Genomic DNA, 21,973 nt, shown 5'->3' with positions numbered 1-21,973 from the left:
CCAGTCCAGTTCGGAATACCTGATCCTCTAATAGTTCGGGCCTCAATCTCCACGTAGGGACGCATGGCGCACCCGGGAGCCACCTAAGGTCGGCCACCAGAGGGTTGTGGTCAGAGATGGTCCTCGCTAGGTACTCGGATCTTACAGCCGCGGACATCACGTCCGCCGACCCCAACAGAGCGTCCAGCCGCACGTGCAACTCGTGTAATCCAGAGTAATGAGAATAGTCCCGGGTATGTGGGTGTTGGACGCGCCATATGTCCGACAGTCCCCATTCAGCCTGCCAGGCCAGCCTACCCTTAGCCACTCGATGTGTGGGCGAGGTCTCCAGGGGGGGATGAGATCTATCAAGATCCACGTCCGCCACCGAATTGAAATCGCCCCCAATCAAGAGCGGTCCCGTCATGTAGTGGGCCAGTGATCCCGAGAGCGTCGCAAAGAAGGCCAGCTGGTCCGTATTGGGCGCCTAAACACTGCAAATGTTCAGCTCTCTACCCCCCAATTTACCCGCAATGGCGACAAATCTCCCCAAGGGTCTATCGTGTGCTTCGTCACCTGGAGTGGAACCCCCGCGCGCACCCAGATCAGCGCCCCCCTAGCGTAAGCCGAATATGTGGTGTAATATAACTGCCCCCTCCATCTACGCTGCAGGGCTAAGCCTTCCGCTTTCGTGAGGTGCGTTTCCTGTAGCAGCGCAATCTGAACACCCCTGCGCCTCAGGTAAGCGTGCACTTTGTGGCGTCTGGACATGGTGTGTAGCCCGCGCACATTCCAAGTAATGCATTTCAGGTTGGAAAATTCAACCATTATCCCACTGCTGTCCTGTTAGGCCCCCCCCGTTCCCTCCTGTCCAGAAAAAAACACACAATAATCTCACTGCCCCAACGGCGACCCATCCCCGAAACCAAAAACAGTGTAACCCCCAACCATGACACCCGTCCCTCCCCCCCAGAATAGGACCCAGAGATTGCCCCTCAGTACCCATCCAAACCATGTTCCAGAACCAGAAAACTGCAGGTGTGCCTTATGGGCAAAGGAAGGGGCAGAGCACCCACGGGAGGGCACTCACTTGCTCAAGCCACCTAGTGGCGATCGAGCCTAAATTACTGGCACAGGTCCCGGGCTGAACCCCAACTCACGTAACATACAATTATTTAGCAGAGTCAGCAGGGGTTGTGGCAGTCCATGCCGCACAGATCTCCCAGCGCCACCGGGAGCGACTCACCCAGGCTCACCCTCGGCCATCAAGTAGTTATTCCGCTGTGCCCGGGGTGACCACAGGGAGGGTCACGCTATCAGCCTGGGAGTCCTCCGTGTCCGAGCGTTCTCCACCACCTCTCGTCTCCGGTGCCTCGGTCAGTGGTTCTCCCTGGGAACCCGAGATGCTGGACAGCATCTCAAGTACACCACGCCGTTCCGCCGTAGTCACCACATCAGAAGGGCGACCAAAACCCCCCCGGCGGTTGCGGACCCTCTTAGATCTACGTTGAAGTCCAGCCGCCGCAGTGGTTTGGAAAGAAGAGGCAGGGCCGTCCTTGCCAGCCCTATAGAGCTCCAGCCAGCTGCACACCTCGTCAGGGGTGTCGAAGAATTTGGTCCTGCCAACCAGGATGATGGGGAGTCTCGCCGGAAAGAGCAAGGAATATTGGAGACCTTCGTTGCGCAGTTCACGTTTGATTGCCAGGAAGGAGGTCCGCTGACGTTGAGTCTCATAGGTGTAATCCGGGAAAATGTTCACCTTACTGTTGTCCACCTGGTATGGCCCATTTTTCCTGCCGTTGTTGAGGAGCAGGTCCCTATCTCGAAAATGCAGCAACCTCGCCACCACTGGGCGCGGCGGCTGGCCCTGCTGTGGCGGTCTGGCCGGAACCCTGTGCGCCCGCTCCAGAGTGTAAAAGGAGGAAAGTCCCTCGGGCGCTACCTCCGTCTTGAGCCAGTTTTCTAGATAGGATATCATGTCGCCATCCTCGACTTTTTCTGGCAGGCCCACCACCCTGATGTTATTCCTCCTGTTGCGCCCTTCCACCTCCTCCGCCCTCTTCTCCAGCGTATCAATTCTCGTCAGTGCATCTTTCATGACGACTGCCAACGTCTTCTGCGCCGGTTCCAGGGTACCTAACGAATCTTCCACTTCTTTGACCCTGTCCGAGAGCTTGCCATGGTCAGCCCTGAGCAATCCCAAGCCCGTCACCACCTGGGCGATGTCCCGCTGGAGCGCCGACCTCGTGTCCGTAATGGCCGCCAAGATGTTGTCCAATTGCCGTTGGAGACTCGGGTCGGTCGGCACCTCTGGGTCCATTCGGTCACTCTTGTCCGGCAGTTCGGTATCGGAGGTGGCCTGCGCGTTCCCCTTGGCGCCCTTCGGTTTGCCCATGGTCGCCCCAAGCATCAGCCACTAAAAGTCCTGGGCCCCAAGGAGTGGCCTCGCTCGACACCCGGGAGGCTCCTCGCTGGTCCACGAGCTCGGTCCAACCTCCGCTCGAGTTCCCAGTCGGCACCAACCGCACGGCCAAAGGCGAAGCAGCCAGGCCCCGGCTCAGGGCAAGCAATCAGCAGGCAGCTCGATCGGATCCCGTCAGTCAGGACCAGGGGCACCGCAGCAATCGGCCTATCCTTCCACCATGGTCGAGGCAACCCTCATGCGCACTTGGTGCAGGCCGCTCCGTGTGTGCGAGTATCCGCGCCCCAACCAACCTTGCAGAAGTCGGGGCCTCGCCGGGAACAAGGATAGCCTTAGGAAGAAGGCGGGCCCCTCACTGGTCTTCCTGCACCGCTACTACCCACTTGCGCTTCCAGCAACCACTGCCGCCATCTTGGGGCTCAGACCCTCGCCTCCGCCCTGGTGGATCGCGGTCTCCCGGCGGTCAGCTCCAGACCCCTGTGCGTGTACTCCTTCGTTCCACAGGGCCGGTCCACGTTAGAGGTCCCCGATGGGCACAGAGTAGCAGGCGGCAGCTTCCCCGGTCCGGTGAGGGTGCCCGAGAGTTTCCCCGGCTCCGTCGCCCTGCAGTGGCCCGGGGGGACCCGTCGGGTGCGCACCACAGCCAGCGAGGACCGCCAAGCGCTGGAGGCCACCGGTGATCCAGGCGTCCGGCGCGCCCCGCACCTTGTCAGGAGTAGGAAGGCGGCGGGCCGGAGCCCTCCAGTCCCGCGACCTGCGAGGGCCGCCGAGTGCCTTACGAGCTCCTGGCCGGGGCGGGCGCCATGATGGAGGTTGCGCCACTCGCTCCTCGGCTGCCCGTCCAGGCTCCCTCTCCGCTCCTCCGGTAACTCCGAGGCACTCCGGCCGCAGGTCTCCACGTAGTGCCCCCGCACCGACCCCCGGATGAGGATCGGGGGAGCCCTGGAGCCAGTATACCAGGATAAAAGCGGCTCGATCGCGGAGCCGAGCGCTCAGGCGACCTCCGCCATCGGCGCCCTAGCCACGCCCCCCATATAAACAAGCGCTAATGTTGCAAAGTGAACCAACTCCTCCCCCCTCCCTCCACCCACTTCCCGGTCTGCCATCCTGACACCTACTGTCCATCCTAATATATGTAGACTATTGTCTCTATGCGTCCCTTGTATTTGTTGCGCAGTAACCAAATTGATAAGGTCTGTTTGGCCTTTAGATTAAAAACACGCGCATATTGGACACATATTCGAATCCAACATTGTGTATATAAAAACACACGCTTAATCAAATCCAGCCTTGTGTCAAAATTTCAAATCAATCGGTGAAGAACTTTCGGAGATTTACGATTTTGAACAAACTAACATTTACATTTTTATTTATCTACTAGATATTTATATTTGTGTATGTTAATGTTGTGCATTTGGCATCTGGGAAAGCATTTCTGTTAGAGAGCATTGTGTAAAATAAACCCCAAGCCTTATTCTAGAAAGAGAGTCTTTGCATTTTGTAAAATAAAACCCTTTTCTTAAATTTGTTAGTAGTGTTAAATGTCTTTTGCTTTGTTGGGTTGAGCTACAGTGAGGGAAATTCTGTATTATCTGATAAGCGAAGCAAAACAATTCTTTCACCTTAAGGAGCTGTTTATTAGTCTGCCTGAGCACTGCCATTTGGGAGATGGCGGGGATGAAAGCTGTGACGGTAGTGTCTGTGCAGAGTGTGTCTCTTTTTCTGATCCCTCCTTAGTGTGACTGTTGATAGCCAATCACAGAATGGTCATACCTCCTTGTGCCTCTGTTGTGTGCTCTCCATCCTTAAGGTGACTGTGCTGCAAGGAGCATCACTCCACACCAGTGCTTCTTATCTTTTTGACATCTGTGGACCCACACTTCATCATTACTAGAATCCGGGGACCACCACTGAACCATTATTGGAATCCGGGGACCCCCACTGACTCTTTACTGGATGACTGGGACCCAGGCCTAGAAATTGTTGATTATGTGAACCTTAAAGCAATACACAAACAATATAGGAACAAGCATTTTTCAAATAGGTGCGCAAATGATGAACTATTTTATTTGAAAATGAGATGCTGTTGGTTTTACACTCTTCAAAGAGTGATAGCCAAAACTTGCCCTCTTCTCACAAACGTTGGGCTCCTTGTGTGGTTCATGGTTCACAACATAAAAGGGGCTTGTTGTGCACGACAGGAATAGCATCAAAGGATTTTTCCCAAACTAATCTGAAAAAGAAAAATCTACATTTTAATTTTGATGGAACAGCTTTTCTAAATTCATCTGAGGCCACTCATGTCCATACTGTAGTTTGTTTAATGCAGTTTGTTTCGCTACCATGAATCAATACGAGGACACTAACTTCATTTTTAGCTTCCAATTTCAAATGACTTCATATTTTATCATTTCCACTTTAAATTTTTTTTTTTTTTAAACAAATTTTATATGCCTAGTTTCACATAGATTGCAGGGCTCTGCAGTCCAGAGGCCTCTGCATACAGCAATTACACAATAATAATGACTTTGACTTTTAGGAAGAGTATTGAACTGCATAATACCAACCCCCCCCCCGATTGCGCCCATATCACAAAAGTCCATCAAGTTTGTAGCTGCACACCTGAAGATCACCGCCTCTCCGGGTCATCCCGTCCCCTCCACCAATTAAACATAAATACAACAAATAAATTAATCCGGCAACTGTGCCTCCACCTCCAGTGGCGGGTCCAGTTCTGATCCCCGGTAGTCTGCCCACCTCTTCCATATCTTATAATAATTGCGTGGACATATCCTGGCAAGGAAAACGGGCTGCTCAAGCCCCATACAAAAATCTAGCCCATTTTTCCACGCGGCCAAGGACGGAGCCCGGGGCGCCTTCCACGGCCTGGCAGTATCCCTTTCTGCTAGCGTGAGGCCCAGTAGCAAGAGATGGCGTTTATATAGATTGCACTCCCTCATGACAAGCAGCAAGGCCAAGCGCGGCGTGTAGGGGAGCTCCAAACCCAATACCTCCGCAAGGAAGGAGTATACCCCCCCTCCAGAAGTTATGCAGTGAAAGGCAGCTCCAGACTGTATGGAGGAGTGTACCCTCCTCCCGCTGACAGCGAAGACACTCGGGGTATGCAATCATCCCGGCCCTCCACAGGCGCTCGCTGATGAAGTACACTCTGCGTGGATATTTGAATTGAACCAGCCGCAGGCGCGTTGCTATTGCCTCCCACTCCACTTTTACATTTTGATTCTTTACATTTTCTAAGAAGACATCAACCCCCTGATTAGACTTCGCCGGTCCCCAGACAACAGGTGGAGAATCACTACTCTTGATAAAGGCTGAGTTTGAAAAATAGACTGGAAAGTGTACATGAAGGGAAAAATGACACAAAACGGCTCTGCAAGTGTAAAGAATACACCCCTCCTGAGTGCTTTATATGTATAAAAGTGGAAGCTGCCGACCCACTGATGATTGCAATTCCACGATTTATCATCTGGAACACTCCTTGTGCTGCATCTGTATTTTCTTTTGTCTCATCTAGCGGTACCGTTAGTAGTAATAGACAACAGACAGACAACCTAAGAAATAAGACACTGTATCAGCCAACATTAATCCAGAATAAGACGTCAAACAATGTTCGCTCCACTCGTTCACCATTTTCTGCAAACTGGCCATAAAGATTCTGATTTTTAAATGGGCAATCTTAAGGCAAATCAAATCTGGCAAGGAGAGGGCCTAATTAAGACAGGAAGCCTTTATGATCATGAAGTTACGTATAGAAGAAACTGGCCTAAATGAAATGTCAGAAATTGCCAATGCAGTCTAGATTATCAAAGACTACAATAAGACAACATAATACCTTTATTGATTTCAAGAAATCCAACGGCGTTTTGTAGAAAACCAGAGGATGAATAATGAAGAGCAAATTGAAGGCTTTGTCCACACATTAGGACCTTTACTAAAAATACCTATAGATGAGAGAGAAAAAAATACAGATGCAGCACCAAGTAGTGTTTCAGATGATAAATTGTGGAAATACAGTGCATGTAAAGGATTAAAGGGAATCCCTTCAAGAGCAGGCATAATCCCACACCTGTATGAAACAAAGGATGACGTTCACATACAGCGGTAATGGGCTTACATCAGATGTTAAAACTTGGCAATGTATTCTAGATGGTCGGATCGAAATAAGACATTAGCTGAACATCAGGCCTCCACATCAGAGCCAATTTTAACAATATCAATAGATGTGATAAAATAGTATAACAAAGTATATAATGCAGTGACAAGTGGGTCTCTAGATGAAAACGTGCGAAGACTGCATGTATAAAGGATTGAAGGGAACCCCACAATGAGTAAGTGGAGCCTTAGTACACATTGTAGGAAACATAGCGCAACTTTAACAATATTCAAGCTTCTAGAGACACAGGACTACATTTCCCATCGACAACCGAAAATCTGACCTCTTTGAAAGTGTTATCCAATGTACATGGCTTAAAAGAGGAAAATGCTGCAAGCCGACAATGCTAGAAAGACCCAGCGAGCAGACTAGGAAACGCTGACCTGTTGTGACCTTGAGTATCTTAGAACGCGACCGTAAGGAAGGACCGAGACCCTTTACAAAAGAAGTAAGGTAGGATGCGTTTAAATATGTAATGTATCCTTCAACAACGTGATTCACCTTTTATGAGAGCTTAAAAATGATACATTCCTGTTTCAGAAAATTTGACCAAGCATCCTGTTGGCTCTTTGAACTTAGGACTGCATTGAACACGTGTAGGTGAGCAGAAGAAAAATCTGTGTATTAAACAGGAGAGGCACTGTAGACTGCATGCAGCATGCTACCTTGAAAACATGGATTTTGGAAGCCCCATAAAGAAGAACACTGTACACTTTTTAATAACAAACCCATAAGATAACAGGCACACTAACACGGCATGGTTTGGTGTAAAAAAGAGATCCAGTTACATCTTGAGGGGGCAATCCCTAAAAATATGCACCATGGGCATTTTTCATGTAGGATTCATGGGTCACTCGCGCATCGGGATGAGTATAACAAATTAAACATATACGGGCAGCCGTCGAAATCATATGATATCCACATCACTGAGGTTTACGAGCAATATAGATTTTTTAAAAAAATATAAACATTTGAGTGGGTATAATCTCTTAACACATTGTCCCTCCCTTTTATGTTTGCATTACATTTATAGAGTCCAAACCCAGATGATATATGCAAATCCCTGATGATGACCTTCTAAGAACAAGCTTACCCAGGGTTTGTTGAGGTTGAAACGCCTTGGCAAACGTGGCATGAGGAATCCTTGAATGGCCCTTCTTTCACACTTGAAAGGATCAAGTGACCAGCATTACTGAAAAATTGATTGGGATCAGTAGAGAGGGGGCTTTTGGCGAACACTTTCAAGCTAAGCATATGATTTGTCCTATGGATAGCGTTCTTGAATATTTAGGGTAAGGACTCTGAACAGTGTTGTATGTGTCACTCACCGAATGTAAATGAATCATTAATATCTATGTTCGTGTAAGACGAGGCGATTGTGTGTAAAAGGATTATATCAATGAAAGATATGGAAAATGTTTTGCGTATCTCAATTAATCAATCGATAGCTGGGGGTGGGTTGTTGTTTTGTCCTTTGTGTCCAAAACAGACCAAGTCATTGTAACAAGAGAAGTTGGAGCAACCCTGCTGCATGAAAGCTCTTACACGGACCCCATTACTTCTGACCCCGCCTGATTCAACCATATCTGAAATCAGTGGAGGCTCCTCCTCAAGAGCGGAGAAGCATTGCGGCGCCTGCTCAGTGCAGCAGGTACACACATATAAGTAAAATGGCATGTCAATGCCATTTTACATATAAGCCGCAGTGTGAGCACAGGGGGTGGGTCTGAATACTGCGATTGCAGGATTCCAGCTGCCCCTGCAGTACACGTTGGGTAGCTCGACATGCGCACTGTATACCCAGCAATCCCATGGCTGTGAAACAACCGGGTAATTGCTGGCACAGGCCCCTAGCATCAAAATGAACACTGGGTTAACCTGCTCCCACAAATCCTGAAGCTGCTCTCGTGCTGAAAACCACATGAAAGCAGCTCAAGGATTGGTTGTTGTCGTTCCACTGAGCAGGCTAGAAGTACTTTCCTGCTCGAGGACGCTGATGGGGGACCGAAGTGCAGCACCAGGGGAGCAATATCTATGGTGAGTTTAGCGCCATCGTGCCTTACCATATTTTTATAGCTCTAGCCGCCACTGCCTGGAAGAGGGGCTGTGACCTGTCAACAACACCGGAGACTGCCTACAGGTAGTCCCAGGGTAGTGGGCCCACAGATGTTAACAGTCAGTACTTGAGCCAGAGTGCTATTGCCCTCACAACCAGCATATGGGTCTCCTGGAATAGGGATTAAAGACAAAACGCCTGCTGAGGGCCTGGCTGCTGCCTTTGGAGTACCGAAAGATTCCCATAGGTGAAACTGACATTTGGACTAGTAACTTTAAAACTGAGACCATGCACTATATATACCAGAGGGATAGCACTTGCATAGGATTAAGGGGAGTATGGGAGATAAAAGGGACCTTAAATCCTGAGTACACCGGCCCTGTGCAAGTAGATTATTGCTTGTATACTGTAGCGTGTAGTATCTAGTTTGTGAGAGTATTAAAATACTGTCTTTGAAAAAAGATAAGCACTGGGTTGGACAATTGGTTACTGTGCTGCTGGGAGATTGTTGCGTTCTGAGCATGATCCACCTTCAGACTACCTCCCAGGGGGCAGGGCATCATAGATGGAAAGCTTCTGGGGCAAAAAGGGAAGATAGAGATGATGTGGCTCAAAACCTCCAGGCAAGAAATCCAACAGTGGCTTTGATGTGCACCATCACTGCGTGGATTTGCACATATAAGCCACAAGAATCATCTCCTAAATGTATTCATTGGCTGGGCACCTGGTACCTCTCCACTGATACCGTTTTAGGGCAGAGGATCCAGCCTTAAGGCACAATTTGAACCTTCAGCTAAGTCAGGTGATTCTCAATGCGCAGGGGTGAATTCCTAGATCCTGCCAGCCACTGGCAGGTGGTGGATTTATCCCAGAGAACAACTTAAAAGCTGTACCAGGCGTAGGTTTCCAGGAATACTTTTGTTCTTGTAATGTGAAGTGACTTTTCCCACATGCTCCTATTCCCCCTGCTCAGAGTTCCACATAGCAGAGAACTCTGCGCAGGGGCAATGGAAGCATCCTGTGCAAATGCAGTTCCTTCTCTACAGAGAAAATATTTTTCCTTGCGCAAAAAGCTCTTTCCCTTGACCCCCAGCAATTTTGGGAGTGATCTTTTCCACTTTCCTTCTTGGAATGAGAGTTAATCCAGTTTTTGACTGGAGCAAAAACTCCAGCCAATTCCGAAGTGGAAAGGGGTTGGATCGGAGTTTGGGGATGCTGACAAACATACGTGTTTGTGGGTGTTCGAGAACGGTTAAGCCAAACCATTCCCGGGAGCACCTATTTCTCATCCTTTGAGTGGGATTTACTACTGCGGATTTCAGTGCACTTGGGATGCAGTAGTAATTGGATAAATGCTGCCAGAAATCAATTTGTGGCAAGCGTAAAAACCTTAAACTTACATTTATCACCGAATTTACCTTTGTGAATAGGCCCCTATATGTTGGCTAGGAGTTTATAATGATAATCTGCATCGTTCTAATTAATCTTGTTATTTCTTAAATTTATGACTAGTTTTGAGTATTTCTGTGGCTTGATTTTTAGATTAAAAAAACTTGCAACCTTATTTGGGATTAAAGGAGCAGAAGAAATGTTATAAGCTGGTGTTAATGAAATGAAAGGGAAAATGTTTTTGTTACCCGCATGTCTACCCGGAAGCATCCCAGTGCTGCGGCGATGGGTAGAAAAACAGGTGGGATTAAGGGAATAGCCATGTCTTCAGATGTTTGCGAAATGTCATGTAGTTAGCTTTCTTGCGGATAAAGAGAGGAAGGGAGTTCCAAAGCTTAGAGGCGTTGTAAGAGAGAAGGCGGCCCCCTGACCAGGCCATCTTAATTCTGGGGACCTCGGCCAGATGGAGTTCATCTGAATGGAGGTTTCTGGTGGCTTTGTATGGTTTGATCAGGTTTTTGATGATAGGAGGGCTCTTGTCCTAAATACTTTTATGTGCGATGCTTGGGGCCTTGAAATGTATTCTCTCCTGTATCGGGAGCCAATGAAGCGCTTATAGGGCAGGCTTGGCTGAGCAGCGGGTTTTGGTGCCTGTGAGAATTCTTGCCGCCGAATTTTGGACCACCTGTAGTTTAGAAAGGACTGAGTTTAGATCACCCAGATAAAGGGCATTACCGCAGTCCAGCCTGGAGAGGATAAGCGCCTGAATTAGAAGGTTTCTAGAGTGGCAAGGTAGAAGAGGAAGTACTTTTCGTGCAGTTTGTAGCAGACCATAGCAGGTGGCGGCGTTTTTTCTGGCTTGGGTTCTAAATGTAAGATCGTGGTCGAGCCAGATGCCCAGGGTCTTTATTTCCTTTTTTGGTGTTGGTGCAGGCCCTGTGCAAGTCGGCCACAGAGTGTTAGAATTAAAAATTGCTTGGTTGCCCAACAGCATGAGCTCAGTTTTCTCACCGTTGAGTTTGAGGTGGGATGAGCTCATCCAGCTAGCGACTTCTTTGAGACAGGAGCGCAGGTCCGTAGGGAACGGCTCTGCCTGGTTCGATGCCACGATAAGCTGGGTGTCATCCGAGTAGGTAAATAGTTGAATTCCAAAAGGGGCTACTATCTCTGCTAGTGGAGACATGTACACGTTAAAAAGTGTGGGGCTTAGAGACGAGCCCTGGGGAACCCCACTTTGGAGCAGCACTGGTTGGGACCAGGTGTTACCTTCGAATACCTGGAAGAATCTGTCTTCCAGGAATCATTTCAACCAGGACAGAGCCATACCTGTCACTCCCACCTTTTTGAGACTGTGTACCAAGGTGTGGTGGTTCACCGTGTCAAAGGCTGCACTTAGGCCCAGAAGGATGATGGCTGAGGACCCTCCCGAGTCAAGAATCTTTCTAGACTCCTCTACCACCGCTATTAGTGCAGTCTTGGTGCCCTGGCCAGGGCGGAAACCAGTCTGGGATGAATGGAGCAGTTTAGAGGTTTCGAGGTGCGCAGAAAGTAGGCGATTGACGTATTTCTCTGCAACCTTGCTAATCCAGGGAGTAAGGAGATGGGACGGTAATTGCCCATCTCCGTGGGATCTAAGTGTTTTTTTTTAATTGCGCCCTTTACCATGGCCTTCTTCCAGTTTTGCGGGACTATGCCCAAGGCCAGAGAGGCATTGATTAAGTTAGTGATGGGAGAGACCATGGAGGGTGTTGCCAACTTCAGGTTTTTGAGGGGGGCAGGGTCAAGCGGAGAGCCGCTCTTGATCGAGTCTAGGCTAGGGGGGAGACGTTTCTCAGTGAGTGGAACGTATGATTCTAGGTAGGGTGCGTTGATCTGAGGTTCTGGTTCGAGGAGCTCAGTGTTAGTGAGTGGGAGGAGGTCAAGAATATTTTAGGTTTTGGTGGAGAAGAAGCCTGCTAATTCCTTGCATCGGAGGCCAAACGGGTCAGGGACTGCGGGGGGTCCGGAACTTTCATAAGTTTTTTTTGCGATCTGAAAAATTTCTCTGGAGGAGTCTATGATTTTTTTACTGATAATAGGCAGCCTGGGCTGCTTTTAGTGCAGCTTTGTAGGAGGCAACTGATGCCCTGTAGTCTGTTTTTTTTTCGTTTGCAAAGTTTTTCCTCCATACTCTTTCTAGTCTTTTGCACTGTTGTTTCAGTTTACAGAGTGAACAGGGTGAACCAGGGGGATTTATTCGGTCCGTTTTTTGTTAGTATAGTTTTTCTGGGCAGTATTACATTTAATGAATTCTCAAACCATGAGGAGAACTTCTTGTTGGCTACTGAGGGGTCTGGGTCGTGTGTGGTATGGTTAATTCCAATTCACGGGTCCAGTCCTCTACGATCAATTTGGGCCAGCGGCGGGCTTGGATGCGTGATGCTAGCGCATGAGAGCTCGGGGAGGATGGTTGCCACGAGAAGGGACAAGGATGTGGCCCCACAAAGCCTACAGTTAATCTGCTCTGTTTTCAGACAGACAAACCACTGAACCCAGGCACAGGTCAAAAGGCTCTGTGCATTGGGGTCATTTACTTTTAGTACAGAGAAAATACTCAGAACAAAAAAGTTTGTCCAACTGGCCCATTAATCATGGTAACACATCAAAAGGGGATTGGGGGCAATAAAGGTCCAGCACACAAGCCCCAAGAAAATAACTGTGAATAGTAGGGTTCGCTGTTCCTAAGGAAAGAAAAGGGGACCGGGGTGGAATAGCCCCTATAAGGAGCAAGGGCCCTCACACACCCAAAGAGTGTCATGCTTCATCCTAGGGCAGCTCCTCGTTGGGCCTGCAGGGGGGCTCTTTGCCAAAGTTCTAATAATCCCATCAAACATTAAGTGAGAATAGTGGTCGACATGTTTCATGCCCTTTGTTGTCTTGAAGATCATTACATTTCATCAGGACCTAGAGCGACTGTTAACTAATCAAAAGATGGTGGTTTACATCTAGGTGTAGGAATAGGAAACCATGCCCTCAACGATACACCAACAGCTTCAGAGGTCCTCCCGGTTCAGGACCCTAGGTAAATCAAAGGGGAAAGAAAGGGGAAGGTAAAGAATAGGTAAAGGGTCAACACCAAATGTTTGTTAGGTTATCAACATGGAGTCCATTGGCGTCTGCTGCTTTAATAGTGTGACCTGACTCCTCACCTGATGAACAGTGTGCAGGTCATAAATCCGGTATACTATAAGGGAGAAGTTACAGTAAAACATTGCATGCACCTACAAACCACCCTGCATCTGTGGCCGTAGTGTCTTTCTTATGTCTAATTCATGTTTGTATTGTATCTATTTCAATTTAGGAACTTCGAGTATGGAGTGCCTTCTAATGTGAGTTGTAAACGTTTTCAATCAACACAGTGTGTGATCAATGTACTAGATGGCATAAGGGAGAGGTGCAAGTCTAATTGTTTTAGGTATTGGTAGCCCCAACCTCCACCAAATGACGGGTGATTTATATATTAGTGACTACAAGAAGACCCTCAACAAGGTTAGATGAAGGTCCTAGGATGGAGACTCTGCTAGAGTCTGGTAAATTACTGGGCGAGAGCTGTTGAGGGAGCTGAAGGCTCCGGAGTCATGAGAAGTGTTGAAGCATCGAGACCAACTCCTGCAAGTCAAGGGGAGAGCGCGTAGTCAAAGTACTGTGTGACTTCTGGTTGGGAGGAAAAACCAGGAGCGTAGGGAATTAGGGAGCAGTACTTTGACTACGTGCTCTCCCCTTGACTTGCAGGAGTCAGTCTCAACGCTTCAACACGTCTCATGACTCTGGAGCCCTTTGCTCCCTCAACAGCTCTTGTCCGGTAAGTTCCCAGACTGGATCTCGTAGTTCTCCATGTTTAAGAAGACATCTTTTGACCGGAAGAGCCGTGCCTGAGTCTTGCTACTTCAGTTAAACAGCTACAGCGTGACAAAGCGGGCATACTAACCACAGCTGGGGAGTGGTGTGGGTGCCATTTTGGAATGGGCGAGGCTCACAGAGTGATTGATAAACTATGTCTCTGGTCAGATAGTAGAAGCACCTCTGTGTGTCGGTGAAACACTGGGCAGTTCTCTAAAATGTAAGGCTAGAAGGGTCTCTCGAATTCTATACACTAGGAGTTAAGACTGAGCAGGCAGATGAAAGAGAGAGAAAAGAGGGATTCTTTTTTATCTTGTTGGGTTAGTCTGTGTCAGGTTTGGCCATAATGTGGTGTTACACCGTGGCCATGATGGATTAATCTGCATGTAATTGGAGTACCGGAAGTGAGTTGCATGTCTGAGGGTTTAGTGGGTGATCCCAGACATAGTGATATATATATATATATATATATATATATATATATATATATATATATATATATATATATATATATATATATATATATACATTATTGAAAATTATAATTTAAAATGTTAATTGACCCCTCAGATTTGGCAAATCATCTGGGACTGAGCCGGATTGTATGGATTTTTATACCCCGTAGTGGGGATAGAGTTACTCCGAACCGGTTTGTATGGGTATTAAAGACCCGCACTAGAAAAAGAGTTAACCAGACAAGACTTGGTTCTATTGTTGGAGCTCACTCCAAGGTATCTCATCATTTAACCCTATTAGGTTCGTTGACTGTCGAAAAATCCAGCGTAGTTCTCTGCGGAACAAGTCGCTTTGTTTGTGGGTGTAAGGGTTTCTAGGACTGTCCAGTTCAAATCATCTGGTGAGTGTCCTTTCTCTCTGTAGTGTGAGCTCCTCTTAGTGGTGTATTTTCTACGTTTGTCATTACTTCGGTGTTCTGTTACTCTAACATGTCTGGTAGTCATGCCAATGTATTGTTTGGTGCATGGCCATATGATCATGTATATGCAATTTCTTGTGTTGCAGTTTGTAGGGGATATCTGGGACCATGTGCTGGTGGCACTCAACTGAATTTCTTTCATGGCTTTTGTCATTTGGCACAAACTACATTAAACATGGTGCCTGCTCAGCATACTTCATTCTTGTAAAGAGAGCTTTTCACAGTAGGGATATTTCCACTAGGTCGGTCGCTATTTATGATGGATTGATCTCTGCCAGGGTAGTAGATGTCATGACTTCCACCCCCCCCCCTCCCCCCTGGTGGGACATCGGACCGCCCAGGGGCCAACTAAGACCCTTCCAGTTTAAAAAGGAGCTAACAAAGAATTTTAACCTAGCTTCCTTTAAAGGGAACATGAAAGACCTTTGTTCAAAGATATGGGCACATTTTACATTATGTACCTTTATCCCTATATCTGTCCAACTGTATTTAAGAAATCCATCAATATTACTCTAGGTTTAAATACTTACACTTCAGCCTGATCATGGTACCAAATAAAATTCCATGTGGCATGGTAGAATTCAGATTTTACGTGTTATCATTGTACACTATGAGCTTAGTGCCTGCCCACTGCTTACCATTGATTGGCTTTGTTGCCAGTCACTTCCTCTTTGTGCGTTTCTCCCTCCTCCGGCTTCCTTTCTTTGTGACTGTCCTTCCACTATGTGCGCTTGCTGCCGTGCCTACTTTTTTCTTCTACTTGCAGTGCTCACGAAGAGTAGGTGTCTTTGCAGGTCGTCTCCTTCTCCTCCCCTGAACCCACTTCACATTGTTATTTGCCCCGTCCCCCTCCTGTGTTTTTGCTTTCCTGTTTCCCCCGGTCTCCTTTCTAAATGCTTCATCTCCCAATTGCTCCGTCATCGTTGCTTGCCACACACCCTCACCGTCCCCTTCCTGTTGTTGCTTGCCCTGTCCCTCTCCCCCTTCCTCCTGTTGTTGCTTGCTGATAATTGGCTCAGTTTCTGACTTGCCTACTTTTAAATGAGGCACTGTTTCATCTGGATTCTTACATGAGTCTTAGATGTACGATAACTTTCCTATCCTGGTTTAGTAATTTGTTATATTCCCTGCCGATAATGTTTTCCAGGTTGCCAGGCGCTCTCAGTTATAACACATAAATAGTAATACTGGCGATAATGGTGAGGTGATGGATTTATATTGAATAACAGCGCTCAAAATAGGTATTCTTAGAGTAACAGCTAAACGTAAGTCTTACTGTCAGAAATCTTGTGCTGACCTTAATCTACTTAATTGATCCAGGTGCTTTCGCATTTATAGAGTGAAGTTTCATGAAACTACCTTATTTGGGTCGTTATCACTGATGAAAGTCAGGCTCCTAAGTTGTAAGGGTTATGTTGCTGCTGCTCATTTCTAAAACTTATAGATTTAGTGACTAGGTTAAGCACTAGCATTGTGTGTTTTCCACAAACAAACACGATGGGCAAAACATGGGCACATTGTTGATGCAAACATTTGCTCAGTCTCTACCTGGTCATGATGAGTATCCATTAAGTAGAGTCTATTGAATTCTGAGTAAGTGTTCTAACCAAAAATAGGAAGTGCCCTTTTTGTTAAGTAATGAAAGCTGTTTGTTTATTTACCTTGGTCGAGGGTCAAGTCATGACCGTTCTGTAGGCTGCACTGTCCTGGCTCATCAGTTTTACTTGGTGGAGCTTTCTACCTACAAGACTTTGGTCCTTCTGAAGTTGGTAGTGAGCACTATTGGGAGGCTTAATCGTAAGAACTTTTAGTCACAGACCAAGCCGCAATACGGTATGAAGCACCACATGAAAATGATTATTAAGTCATTGTTATTGAACACTTTATATTGTCTTGAATCGGGGTTTTGTATTGGGATAGTGAAGATATTATCCATCAATAATGTGATGATGTATAGAACATATAAAATATTTAATATTTTTAACCCCCAAATGCAATGTAAATTATGTGTGCTGAAAACTTAGTATTCATTATTGTTTTTTATACTCTCTTTTCAGGGTCATCGTGAATGTTATCCATAGTGCCACATCCTACCACTCTAAAACAATACGTTTTTTGCATGTGGCCTTTGACAGTACAGGTGACGACTTTCTTGCAGGAGACCACCAAGGGAATATCTATGTTTTCAACTTGAACAGAAACCGGTGAGTAGCCACATCTAGTAGAAAATCTTGCCTTAGAGTCTTAGGTGTGGTGCAGCGGCCAGGGTGCCTGACTCCGGACTACGGGGTTCACGGTTTGATCCCTGGTGCGAACGGCAGGTTAGCCCAGCACCATGTGACTCTGGGCAATAGCTCGCTTAATCTTCCCGATGACCCCCAGCGCCGGGACACCACTTCGTAGGTAGCTGTGCTCTTTACAAATACTGGTATTTCATTTCATTTCATGATGCAGAAATCAGTCACAATGGGAACATTAGAAGTTGGCAATAAACGTTTTTCTAATGTTCCCATTGTGACTGATCTCTGCATCATGAAATTAATTAAAGTAGGACTCCAGCTTCCGTCTCCTTCCCCTAACATCAATCTAAAGGAGTGCAGCTCCCAAGTCTGTGTCTCTAGAAGTCATGTTTTGGTAATGTCCCATTCACCTCCACAGTACAAATCAAAGGTACATTTCTTTTTTTTTATATCTTTAGAGACATCCGGGCAGCACTGTCAAGTTTGGGCCCCTCTTCCACAGCAGGCATAACTGCTTCCACCCAGGAGTGTTTTACCAGCATCTCTTGTTAACTCCATCCTCCAGTTCAATCAATGTTTTCATGCCTACAGTTGTCCTTAGTAAGTCAGTCCACCTCAAAGAATATTATGAGATGACATTTCATATTTGAATATCTACAGCAACACAGAACAGTGCCCACAAAGCAACCGCAGTCCTAACAAGTCCAGCAAGCATATTTTCTTTTTGGTATCCGCTACATGTACACAAGGACTTCTTGTCCTAACACCATTTACCTTACCCAAATAGGCGACCCTGTCTTACTCCACACTTGAAGTCTTTAATTCAATATGTTTTATCTCAGGAGCCAGGTATGCTAGTTCAATGATTTTTTCACCCTAATTTATGCAGCTCAGGAGATATCGATTTATTCAATCTTTTTTTCAAGACCGATAAAATATTGGATTTTGTGACTATCTCACCAAAATTAAAGGGAAATGTTACAAATGTTACTGGTATATGTAGGTGCCAGATCCGTACAGCAAATACCTGGTCTGCCCGGCATGGTTGCACTTGAACTATTGTCTTGCTTTACACTCCCAAATGAAAGAAATTCACTCCCAAACAGAGGCACTCCCCACATAAAGCAAGAAAACACCTGGAAAGGGGTCGGTCCCCACACTTACTAAATGAGGCACATCAAGAGACAGTTTTCAGAATTAAACGTGGGGTTTTATTAGTGCAACACTCTCTAACGGAAATGCTTTCCCAGAAGTCAAATGAAAACAACATGCAAGTGTGTGTGTGTGTGGGTTTGCCAAGCAAGTAATAATAACGATAATAATACTGGACGTCCACCACAAGAAATAGGCACTCTTAAATGCAAGTAATCAGACACAAGAAATAAACCCTGTCAAAGGAAAGCATGGACACATATAAAATATATACACATCAGGTGATTATAATAACTGAATACCTGAATGTGCACACAGAAACACTCACACATTGCAATACAAATAAACAGAGAAAATACCTCACCGGCTAAAATAGCTTCATCTTAGCCCACACAAGACTGGAAGATCCTAAATGACAGCACAGCCCTGGGGTCAAGCGACATCTCAAGCCGGGAAATGCAGCACTGGGTGGACGCGTCCGTCCCTCAAGAAGAGGACTCAGTTTCCAAGTCAAAGGCTCTCAGTTTTATAATATTTTCGATGCACTAGAAGTGTCCGAGAAGACCTCCTCTGTGCCAAGGAAGTTTGCCAGAGTTGGCCAGTCTCCCACAAGCATTCCAAAGGCGAAGTATTTCTCTCGTATTCTTCTGCGCTCCAACTCTAGATGTTTCCCTTATCTTGCAGCGGTTTGAGAAAGTATAAAACTTTTCAAAAAGTAGAAAAACACCCTTCATAGAGAAAAACATCTTAAACACGAATACCCTGATTAACCACAAATAACCTGCGGGCCTTCTTATGTGTGCAAAACTCAGGAGTCATAATTCAAGATGTCATGATGGCATATCACAGCAACAGGGGTGTGGAATTTAATAAAATATGTACTTGTCCATGGGACAAATAGCTTCATAAATCTACATGTCCACATGTCCTGTAACAAAATCCACTCGTCCCTTTGGTGCCATGTAGTGCGCCGTCAAATAATGGCTGCAATCTCTTTATAGAAGAGCTCTGGTAATAGCCTCTCTGGTTATGTCAGGCAAATACTATAGAAGGATTTGAATTTTGGAGTTTTTCACCAGCTCTTCTCTAATCTTTTCCAATACTGAGAAAGGTTGGCAATTTACCCCTGACAATGGCAGAAGTAAAGTTTCTTCCAGGGCTGGGAAAAATGTGGTTGGAGAAAAAGTGAACTTGTAAACTCTCAACAGATTTCCGCTGGGGCATATTGCTCATGCTAAGATGCAATTCACAAATATTTTCAAGGACTACGGGTTCCAGGCCTACTTAAGGAAATTCATGTGAATACATGAAAAACGTAAATCTGCATTAATACAAGGACATATATTATGGGTGCACTTTTGTGACTTTCACCTTGAGCCCCTAATTAAATCTGAGTTAACCAAGACCTTTTGTTTTTATTAAAATGCTATCTCTGCCTATCTGTGAGCTAGCTTCATTGTGTGTCACAGCATTCTGCTCTTTTACAAAGTAGTTTTGTTCAGTGCCAGGAATTTCTATGGCAATGTGGCCTTTATGAGACCAAATACTAGCAGTCTAGTATGAACGCGCTGGCATACAGCACCACGCCTACCTGATAATCCCACGGTAGAGAAAGGAGCATAGTGTAGGCCAAGTGAGTAACCAGAAAATTAAAGTACCCCCCACGTTGATCCAAAGTTCTTATGACACCAAGCAAGCGAAAAAAGTAATTGGAATCCTCGCCAGCATAGCTCTCTTGTCTCTTCCATCTAAGCATCTATCCATTCATCCTTTCACCCACTGATATCTAGCATTTCACCTTTACATTGGCACCCATTCATTCTTTTATCCATTATCCTTTCACCAATCTGTTTGTCCATCTGTTAATCTGTCAGTCCATCTGCTCATCCATATCCAAACCTACCCATCCATCTCCAAACCTACCCATCCATCTCCAAACCTATCCATTTCAACCATCCTGCCATCCTTTCACTCATCTATCCACCCTCCCTTTCACTCATCTATCCACCCTCCCTTTCACTCATCTATCCACCCTCCCTTTCACTCATCCTTCCACCCTCCCTTTCACTCATCCTTCCACCCACCCTTCGACCCATCCATCAATCCATCGTTCCACTCATCCATCCATTTATCCTTTACACTCATCCATCCTTTTGCTCTCTAATACTTACACCCTGTAACCCATCCACTCATTCACCCTTTACTTCATTATAACATCCTTTGTCCATCCACCAACCCCGTCACTCAACCATCCCGGTCCCTCAATCATCCATCCACCCATCTAGCTAGCCACACTTCCACTCACTCATCCTTTCACCCAAACATCTATTCATCTTTTCACATTAATTACGAATCTTTGTCTGCCGAGCTGCAGACAGAAGAGGCCCATCAAGAGCTATACCTCTACTGTAGCTACTAAAGCGGGGCGTTCAGGAAGTCCCTGTTCAAACCTATCCTGCGATCTCCAAACCCATCGATCTAACTGATCTATCCCGCCTTCCTTTTACTCTTCCATCCTTTTGCTCATCCAGCCTTTCACCCCACACATCCTCCTTTTCACTCCTATTCATCCACCCTTTCACTCATCCCTCCATTCATCCTTTCACTCATCCAGTCACCCACCCCATCCATCCTCCTTTTCACTTACTCTATGCTTGCGCTCGTCCATTCACCCTTTCACCCGTCCATCTTCCGTTTCCATCATATATCCATCCACCCTTTCACTAATCTCTCCATCACCTTTACACTCAACAGTCCACCCATCCATCCATCAACCCTTCCACCCACCCATCCATCCCAACCCACTCAGCCATCTATTCATCTACTCTCTCGCCCATTAAACCACCCTTTCAATACGTCGTCCATCCTTTCACTCATCAATCCACTTTCAACCTATCCGTCCACTCACCCATCCCTTCATTCACCCTTGCACTTATCCTACCATTCTTTCACACATCCATCCTTACATCCATCCACTCATTCATCCATGCATCTACCCTTTCACTCCACTCATTCATCCATCTATCCATCCAGCCTTTCACTCATTCATCCATGCATCTATTCATTCACCCTTTCACTGATTAATGTATGCATCTATCGTCCACTCTTGCAAGTATTCATCCATGCATTTATACATCCACCCATTCACTCATTCATTTATGCATCTAAACATCCACCCTTTCACTCCTCTCATTCATCCAACTATACATCCAGCCTTTCACTCATTCATCCATGCACCTATCCATTCACCCTTTCACTCATTAATTTATGCATCTATCATCCACTCTTGCACGTATTAATCCATGCATTTATACATCCACCCATTCACTTATTCATACATGCATCTATCCATTCACCCTTTCACTCATAAATGTATGCATCTACCATACACTCTTGCAAGTATTCATCCATGCATCTGTACATCCACCCTTTCACTTATTCATACATGCATCTATCCATCCACCCTTTCACTATTCATCCATGCATCTATTCATCCACCCTTTCACTCACTCTCCCACCCACCCTTTCAAGTCCATTATGGGCCTTTGTCTGCGGACCTGCAGATTGAAGAGGCCCATCAAAAACTCTACAGATGATGTATTTGCTACATCGGTGTGTTCACAATGCCCACGGTGCAGGCACAAAGTGAGATGAGAGGCCTAGTGCAAGGCAAGGACAGAATTAGGGGTGGCTTTAGGCCTGCATGAAAGCCCATGGGGAAACTGAGCTTTAATGTAAGCCCTCGATG

General features: G+C 46.3%; 1 protein-coding gene across 1 annotated transcript in view; it reads left to right on the top strand.

Moving 5' to 3' along the window:
* Positions 1 to 21,973, top strand: part of TBC1D31 (TBC1 domain family member 31) — a 670,562-nt gene that overhangs the window by 85,786 nt on the left and 562,803 nt on the right. The window contains exon 2 of the mRNA XM_078686822.1: positions 16,891 to 17,037. Within this exon, the coding sequence (XP_078542948.1) occupies positions 16,891 to 17,037 (147 nt within the window). The remainder of the gene's footprint in view (positions 1 to 16,890; positions 17,038 to 21,973) is intronic.

The sequence above is a fragment of the Lissotriton helveticus genome, chromosome 4_1, assembly GCF_964261635.1.
Source record: "Lissotriton helveticus chromosome 4_1, aLisHel1.1, whole genome shotgun sequence".
In the NCBI taxonomy this organism is placed as follows: Eukaryota; Metazoa; Chordata; class Amphibia; order Caudata; family Salamandridae; genus Lissotriton; species Lissotriton helveticus.
This window is presented reverse-complemented; position numbering and strand designations above follow the sequence as displayed.